The sequence below is a fragment of the Amia ocellicauda genome, chromosome 20, assembly GCF_036373705.1.
Source record: "Amia ocellicauda isolate fAmiCal2 chromosome 20, fAmiCal2.hap1, whole genome shotgun sequence".
Classification (NCBI taxonomy): Eukaryota; Metazoa; Chordata; class Actinopteri; order Amiiformes; family Amiidae; genus Amia; species Amia ocellicauda.
The window spans coordinates 19,097,464-19,106,768 of NC_089869.1; the positions used below are offsets into that span (position 1 = coordinate 19,097,464).

The 9,305-nt window shown below is 38.1% G+C and overlaps 1 protein-coding gene across 1 annotated transcript; it reads right to left on the minus strand.

Moving 5' to 3' along the window:
• Window positions 1-6,389: 6,389 nt before the first annotated feature.
• On the minus strand, window positions 6,390-8,228 carry fgfbp3 (fibroblast growth factor binding protein 3). Its single transcript, XM_066693635.1, has 2 exons — window positions 8,145-8,228; window positions 6,390-7,525 (listed from the first exon to the last, which is right to left on the minus strand). The coding sequence occupies exon 2, from the start codon at window positions 7,415-7,417 to the stop codon at window positions 6,764-6,766; it is 654 nt and encodes a 217-aa protein (XP_066549732.1). The 5' UTR covers window positions 7,418-7,525; window positions 8,145-8,228; the 3' UTR covers window positions 6,390-6,763.
• Between the last annotated feature and the right edge of the window lie 1,077 nt (window positions 8,229-9,305).

Genomic DNA, 9,305 nt, shown 5'->3' on the forward strand with positions numbered 1-9,305 from the left:
ATATTGTCTTTTTGTTATGAATTCGTGCCTTTTAAAGTAGTCAACTTTTTTATATATACCACTGCCTGAGGCATATATATTTCCCCCCCTCATCATGTAAGCATACAGTAATCTATTTGTGATATTAATCCTTCAAATCGACATATCTGTTTTGCTAATTGGGATGGGCTGGAAGTGCATGGCTGTGTAGGGCGGTAAGATAGCAGGGAGACCACCAGTTCGAAGGGAGCCGAGACATTCCAGTCCCCCTCTGTTGTTTCCCTTTGTAACAAAGTGTGGGAAGCTGCTCTAAAGTTCTTAAAAACAAAGCCCTTTATTGGATTTTTTTTTTTTTTTTTTAATCTAGCAGAGGCATGATCCAGAAGGCTTTACCAAGGTTTGGATTCTGAAAGAGGGTGGCTGATGGCATCTGGCAGCTCCACTATACAGAGCATTAGATTTATGAGCGGTGAGCAATAGCCAAATTAACATCCTACAAATTCTTTATGGGATTAAAGGCGAGGAGACGTGCAGCCATTTGCATACGGTGTGTAACCCTTTCCACGCTGCGGGATGCTTTCACATCATCTGCTGTCTCTTGCCATGTCTCTCCACGGTGTCGTATTAAAGTTGAGCATCCTTAGACTTTGTCCCTGACCCCAAGAGGCCTTCCTGACATCTAGGCGTTTACCCCTTCAAATAATGGCTTGTGCTAAACCCCTTGAGATTTCGCCTAAGTTGCATCCACACTGTTGGCAACTTCATTCAGTACTTTATAATTTATAATAACGATGTCAGTTCAGTTGTTGCACTGCAGACTTAGTTTTAGGTATACCTATTTTTTTTAAGCTTTCTGTTTAAATGTTTTTTTGGCCCTGCTCGTATGTTTGAAACCTTGAAATATTTGTAGAACTAATTTACTGAAATGGCAAGGCTCAGATGTTGGCTGAATGTATGAAGGTCATCTTTTTTTTATATATATGTTTTTATTTTTTATCAAGCTATGCCTTGTTGCTTGACAATATATATACGTAGCAATAAATGCGAAACAATTGTCTCCCAGATACGAGATGAGAGGTAGCTGAAGAATGTGCGTATTGTTCTGTGGTCTGGAGGAGCTTGCGTGCCTTTGAGTGTTTGCTCTGATCTTGCGCATGTTTGTGATCTGCTGTATGCTTTCGGTGTATTTTGAAAGTCTCTGAATGGTGTTTCATTTTTATAAAGCTCTTTATTACTAGTACAGTGTTGTTGTGTAAGGGCCATGTGTTTTACTTTGGAGTTTTAAAAATATTGGCCTTGAGATTTTCAATCTATCTACTAACGCTGGAATTAAACTGTTTATATTTTCATATCCCCCATGTTTTACAATGGTATCGCCTCCATTGTTCCTCATTTTGAGAGATTTAAAGGTTTATGATCTACAACCTGCACTGAACAATTTAGTGAAATAAATGCCACCTTTGGTGGTATCTATAAAATGCAATATACTTATACTAAAATGACAAAGGATTGAATTGTTTGCTTTTTCTGTCTTTTAATATGTATGAAACGGAGGGTATAATTTTTGATTCACCTTGAAATACAAATACAGACAGATCAGAAGACACTGTTGATTTACGAAATGCGACAGGTTATATTTTGCTGGCCTTTTACAGCAAACTTATGAACATGTTATACTATAAAGAATAGTGGTTATAGAGGTTTAATTCTTTCTTAGTTTCCAGTGTTATAGATCCCCCACAACGGAAGTTATAACTAGTCACCAGTATGTATGGACATGTATTTATATACATGCGTGTGCTGTTATATATTTGCTTTTACTAAAGGGATTATTAACTGGAGCTTTGTTAGTGAGGAGCTTTTTGATTGTTGGTTTCAAGCACTCAACATGACGCTGGTATTTTGTTTTTGTGTCAATGTCATTGATTTACCCCTGACGATAAAAGCACTCCATCTCTATGGGTCAATCGAGGACAGAAAGGCAGCCAAGCCAAGCTTTACGCACAGCGGGGGCATTGTATCCTCAATACTAAATACAGTATTCTTGCTTAACTTTGTTCTAATCTTCTTGAAGAGCAGTCGTTCAGGTTGCAGAGTAGAGATCGTCATTTTCCTCACAGATGCAGGAGTTCCTTTCCTCTTACGTGGGGCCAGTCGAGTTCCCTCTTCTGGGTCCCCTCTATGGGTGGCATGACATCATGGCCTAGATTCAATGTATCCCCCAACTAGCTTGAATGTCTCCTGATTATGTCAAAGAATAGCACCAAAGAGCTTGTTCACACTATGTGGTCTCAGGCACCAATGCAACAGGGCTGCTTTGATGAGACTTCTTTCTTTCTCTCTATTCTCTCTCTCTGCATCGCCTTGTTCTTGCAATCTGGAGAGGTGATGAATTGTTAAGAAGCCATTTCATGCCAAGGTGCTAGGCTTATGGAGCAAAGACTAGTGGAATATCTCAGAACTGTTAACCCTCGGTGACTGAGCTGTAGGGGCGGCCTTGCTGTCAGGACAGAAGCATGCATATAAATCTTCTGCTGTTTGTCAGGAGCCAAAGACAAAGGAGTTGAACCGAATCCTCTCATCTTTTCTGTGCCGTGGAGCCGTGCTCTTCCACTGTGTGGCCCTCATTGGTATTCCCTCCGAGTCCCCAGGAATGGTAATGATAAATTTGTTGCTGATTTAAATGAAAGGCTCGCTGTGAATAGCGGCAGGTCAGTGAAGAATGCTCTACAAATTCAGCCGCTCTTATGAAAATGTGTCCGCTGAATATTATACATTGTCTCCACTCTGTAATTTGTATTGGTATTAACATGTTTTCTGACTTGCAGTTGCGCCCTCCCCTCCAATCAAATCCACAGGTTTGTGTTTTTCAATCTGATGGTATTGGTATGATGATATATCGGATTGTAAAATTCCAGTAAATATTTTAATAAAGTCAAACAGAACTACCTCGTACACATATCCCTTTGATATTAGAAAAAGCCCATTACTTCAGAGATTTTATTTTGGCTGTTGAAACTGAATGTGATCTGGGATTTGCTATAGTTTTTTTTTTTCTTTACCATCAGGGAAGTAAAAAACAAAAAGAAAAAATGGCTGTCTTTAATGTGCACCAAACCATTGGTTGAATACAGCATCGTGTTAAGCGTAGGTATGTTTGGTTGCATTTTTGGATCCTCACCAAGCTTGTGTATGTAAAGTTTTTGGGAAACAAAAAGGCCAATTCTGATATTGCCTTTTTAAAAACAGTAACTGCATTGCTCTTTATAAATTACACTTCACTAATATTTATTCTGCTTTAACAAGAAAAATTATAAATCTTTTTGAAAAATATAATTTATTGGAAAAAACTAAACTGGTTTTCCATAACTTACTTAATTTTATAGACTCACAATTCCCAATGCCATTCGTTAGATGACAATTTTATATTATCAAAACAAGGTCTGGAACTCCACAAATGGTCTAATTAGCATAATGTGTTTGGCAGGTTGTGATAGTAAGGGCTAAGGACAGCCGGAGAAGTAGGAGGGGACAGCAGGGGTGGAGCCTGGTGAGTAAAATCACACCATAACTATCAGGCGATTCCTTCTATTCACAAAATTCTCAAGTGGGCAGAGTTGAGATTCCTCTCTGGCCCCCCACACTCTGACAAACATGCATCATTAAACATTCAAATCTTGGACAGGCTGAGAAAAAAGGGGGGGAACTATCAATAGCTGAAAAGAAACAGCCTTAAATTAACCCCCCCACCAAACACACAAACACAGGGACTTCAACCTGTCATCTTAAATGTAATAGTAACAAAGTATTATTGGTTACCTGTAACAAACACACGAAGATTATTTGGAAGGAAAAAAGTATCAATGGTGGGGGGGGAAATAAAATCCTGGCAGTAATAGAGAACTTAACTAATATTTGAATTATTAATGTATTTTCACAGTATTATTCCCAAAATAACAGATGACACATAATGAGTAATAAAGCAGTATAATAAGAACATTCACTGTGATGAGTCTATGGATGTCTCGGAACATTTTGTAATGTGAAGTTTGGTATTAATCAAAGACACTGTTTGATTGGTGTTTTCATTATTTTCTTTGAATGTAATAAATAATACACTGAGCTTTTGCAGAGTGAAGATCTGGCTGATTGGCTGTCTGGTCTGTCTTTACCAAAGAGAAAGCACAGCCATCTGCCAACTGTATGGGATCTAAATACAATGAGTGTTTTGTTGTTCAAGGCTTCCATGTGGTAGACAGGCATCTACATAATAAAACCGCATAGCTCACATTAATTGGCACTTAATTTTCAGAGCTAATTTACACAGTTAACCTGCAGGCTTCAGCAGTGGAAAACAGGCAGGTTGCTAAAATATGATCAGATGTGATTGATTGGCTACCACTATTGGTGGCAACATAGATAATACATGTAATAAATTTACTGCATAAATTGTATCATTTATATATTTCTGCCTTTTTATATTAAGAGGTATTCATAACATTCAAAACTATCATTAACTAGATTTTAAGTGAGTATAATATATTTTTAACTGACTTGTTGAGGGGACTTCTACTATTTTTAATGTATATTTTTAAATGTTGATAAAAATACACTAGGTGTTTTACAATGTCATTTTATGTCCAGTAAAATGTGAAGACATTTAATCTCAATTTCTGTTTCGTTGTGTTTGTCTTAAAATGGAAAAGGCTACCAGGCTTTGGAATTCACTGTTAAGTGGATTAAACAAAACTATTTTTAGGATTTGTTTTTGGATTAAGCACAATTAGAAGCACTATTTAAAGCTTTACCAATTACAATTTAATATGGTCAGTAATTAGAGAGAGAGTCGTTTACATTTTGCATCAATATTTAGCATATTATTGTAGACCACTGAGAACCCCTGGTGTTTCCTGATAAAGGATTTGAGGAGGTCCCAGATGCACTAAGAAATGGATGTGGAAGGCTAAGAAAAATAATGAAGTCTACAAACTACAGAGGAACATATGGGCAGATAGGATTGGTTTCAGTGTCTGCCACACTGGAGATATCAAATGGCTTTCTCCCTCATGTCAAGTGTTTGTTTATGCCCCATTAAATCATTTTGGTTACACTGGTCTGTGCCTGCAACATGGATTTAAACTTAATTTTATTATGTGGAGTTAAGCATTTTCATGTTTGTGGATACAGTTATCAGTCACAGTTTGTGTTACTTCAGGGAGTCGAAAATACTTATTTTAAAAATCAAATGCCACTGCTGTATATTATTTATTCTCCACAGTGTTCAGGTTGACTATTCTTCTCAGTGCTTATACTCAATATTATAGGCGGGGAGAAAGAGAAAACCAAACCTGTCATTTCTACCCCTCTTTGGGGAGACAAACATCTTTACGAAATAAGCTTCTGTGCTTTATCTGGTCATTATGCTGGGGTCTAGGAGATAGGAACTGGCTCTAGGCTCCATCTCTTAAAGGTTTCTCTCGGGAAACTATTTATAAACACAAGGAAGGTTCAGTGGGTCGTAAGATTTCACAGTTTTCATTACGGACAGGTTTAACACTCTTAGAATATGATTCCCAACAGCTTTCAGGATTGTATGTGAACAAGATGTTATTTTCTGAAGTATGGACTTTGTGACATCAAATTTCAAAGTGGAAAGATGGTGGCAGTAAAGGGGGTGTTATAAAAGTTTAACATCTCTGCATTGAAAAAAATTACTTTATATAACAAGATAACCGTTCTCTTTTAATACTTTGTTCAGGGACTGGTCTAGTACTTGAGCTTCCTCATTGTGCCCTTGACAAGCCTAGCAGATTAATTCCTTAAATATCAGGCCAACAAAGGTTTGGATATAATACGTTTGTACCTTATAACATAACATTGGACCCGGTGTGTGCAGAAATCAAGGATCTTCGTCTGTATCATTTACTATGATTTTCAAAGTGTCAAATGATGTGATATTGGAAAACCAGTTATCATGTACACCGCAGCGTCTGAGCTACTGCAGACTTGTCAGGGAGAATACTGTGCAATTTGTTTTTAAATTATACAAATCTGAATTCCAGTTTTGAATATGAAATCTTACAATGCATTGTTGTTAAGCTGAATGCAGATGCTTTGAGTGAAATAATTAGCATGACAATAATGACAGTAAATTCCATTAATCATACTGTGCACAATAGTCTACAGCATTGTGTACAGATATAGACATATCTATACATATCTATACATATCTATACATATATATATATATATATATATATATATATATATATATATATATATATATATATATATATATATATACATATACAATATATTTCAAACAAACTCTGATGTAGTTTTCCTGAAACTATATATCAAATATATATATGTGCTTTCATACCTTCATTAATGACTACAAACACTTGCAGTACAGCTGTAAATTTATGTTTATTGATACATATCACAATTCTGATTAACATTTACAAACAAGCAGGATTAGGCACTGGTACTGACCGCTACAAAAAAAAATATTAAAATCTTAAGTAAATATTTAGAATAAAAAATTACAAGTTTAATAGGAAAAAGGCCAACATAAATTAGAGCGTTCTAATTCTGTAAAACATTCTTCCAAAATATTAGACTGCATGTTCTGTGCTTGATGTCGTTGTTGCTTCGGTTTTGTTGTGGGTGGGAGGGCTGGGGGATTTTTACTTTATACAAACCATTTTATTTAGCGAGGAGAAAGAGAGGAAAAGTGATGAGATTCGGGTTATCTCGGCTACAACATGTCCGTCATCTTTGATTAACCGTCAAAGAATTTGACAAAGAAAGAGCAAACGGAGTGCCAGCCATCGGCACAGTAGTTTTCCACCGGCTCCATTTCAGACTCCAAGTTTTCGTCATTGACCTCTCCGAAATCATCCTTCTCTGACGTGGAGGGCTTCTTCTCTCTCTTCCTGTCGTTCAGCTGTGTGGTCGTCTCCTTCTTTTTGCCCCCTGCTCTTGCGTTCTCCTTTTCCTCCACTTTCCGATCCGCCCCACTCTTTCCTGTCAGCTTCATGTGCGACTCTATCGGGGCCTTTTTACAGATCCGCGTTTTGAGAATCTTGTCCCCCTCACAGGCATTCTTCTTCTTCTTGAGTTTGCTCACCACCTGTTTCCAGTACTGGCTGGACTTGACGTTGTAGCTTGTGCACAGATCAGGTTGCCCCGTGTAGCGGCACCAGTAGGTCTGATCCTGATGGTTGCAGTTGATGAAGAGGCTGACCTCGCCCTCGCCTGATGTTTCCCAGGTGCACCGGTGGTTGTCCTTGGTTATGAGTTCTCCCGAGCTGGGGATGGATTTGCTTTTCCCTTTCTTGCTCGGTGGCTTGCTGCTCCCACTCTCCTTTTTGCCCTCTGTCCCTTGTAGGCCATAAAGGCAAAGAACAAAAACCACGACGCAAAGTAACCTCATCTCCTAGATTTGCAGTTGCTTATGGATGTGTTATTCAAGTGCAGCCAAGCATCAGTAATTGTTCCAAGCAGGAGTAATAAAGAGAGGGACACTCCAAATTCAAAAGACCTTGAGAAAAGAGGGAAGAGACCAGAAAGACAAAATACAATTATTAGATTAATCTCACTGTGGTTTGCTGAGAGCACATTTTACACATGTAGGAGATAGTGTGTTAAATTACATTGTAATCATGATATATAAAAGGAAGCAAATGGTAATGTATTCCATTAAAAAAGTTATGTTTCATTTGCATCTTAATTAAAAACCAGTCACAGGATATACATTTCAATCAACATTGTAATTTCCAAATATGTACAGTGTAGTTCTCATCAATACTTCCATTATGTTCTCCTCTTTGTATGTATGTTCATATTTTACTTCTGTTCTTGCCTTTAGTTTTAAACCCCCGATTATTTCTTGCTCTCCTGCCATAAATGTTCTTGTAAGGTTGTAGTAGATCAGAAGGACCTACTATCCGTTTCTTCTCCTTTTTGAAGACAGAAACTTTGCAGCTCTTGGTGTACGAATAAAGACAAAGCTTAATTTTCATGAAAACACAGATGCATTAAAGCTGCTCAGACCCTTACCGATTTCTAGATGTTTTTAGTCAACCAACTTGCTTGCTTTAGATGTAAACCAAAAAGCCTAACTGTTTCCTAAGGGTCAATTTCCCAAATGTTGCACTTACCATGTGCAGTGCTGTGTCTCGGCAGTGTTGTGTGGGGAGCCAGGCTTGGGGACGCCTGTATTAAAGAGAGGGAGCTTTGAGAGAAAAGTGTGGTGTCAAAAGGGCGGCCGAGACCTCCCCAAATCATTGCCCCTCCCTGATTTATAGCAGCCTGGTACAGCATAATCCCAAACACATAACAGACTCTCACTCAAGCATACATTGGAGGATGAGACGAGAGATTCAAAATATAATTCAAACTCCTTACAACTTCGTGTCTCACTCTGTAGTGGAGTTTTGTTGTTCCTCTCAAGCAAATGCTGTTTCCCTTGAGATGTAGAAAAGATCAAGTTTAATATCTTAGTATGAATCCCACACCTCTTATCTACATAATTACCCATAAAGATTTAGCGAGTAACACACTCACTTTGTGATGTGAAATTATAATGTGGTCCTTCCACTTTCTAGTGCATTTTGCCCATACAGGTTTCCTAGCTTTATTAATGCTCAATCAATTAGATTTTAAATATTACTTCATTACATAAACAGGAATGGCCCACATTCACCTTAGAAGTGAGAAAACAAAATCTCTGTTTTAGACACTGGCTGCGGGCGGATTGTTTGGCAATCTGCTCCCTGGACTTTTGAGCATTTCTACAATCGGGCTGCTATCCGTTTTGTCACAGAGCAGTAGTGAGTAGAAGTGAGTTCCGCTTGGTTGCTCGTTTGAGCTTGCCAGTTGAGCTCTGGTGGTCTCGACTGTCTTCTAAGCAAGGAAAAAGAAAAAGTAGATATCTCGCCCCCAGTCAGCAAGAGAAAAGTCTTCTCATGGGCTCTCATTGGTATTGTGTGGCTAAACTCTGCTTCCTTGAGGTTTAGAAACGGGTCCTTCACACTTCTACGATTAGTCTGCGACACAATGGAATTATGTCGTCCCCTGCGGTGTCAGCTTTGGCAATATCAGAACAACACAACCAAATTTTCTTTGAGCGATTTAAACTAACAATTTACAGAATTTACGACCCAACTCAACACAGACAAGACTTGGATGGGTAGCAGAAAACAGTCTCTCGATTTGTTTAGCAATGGACTTTATTTTACATATCTCAGGTTTTGTCCGTATTTCAAAGTTATTGGTGGTACCCATAATCAGAATTTAAATCACTCGAGCAACAGATTGCC

Coding starts and splice junctions, on each gene's coding strand:
- fgfbp3 (XM_066693635.1), bottom strand. CDS start 7,417: ATGAGGTTACTTTGCGTCGTGGTTTTTGTTCTTTGCCTTTATGGCCTA.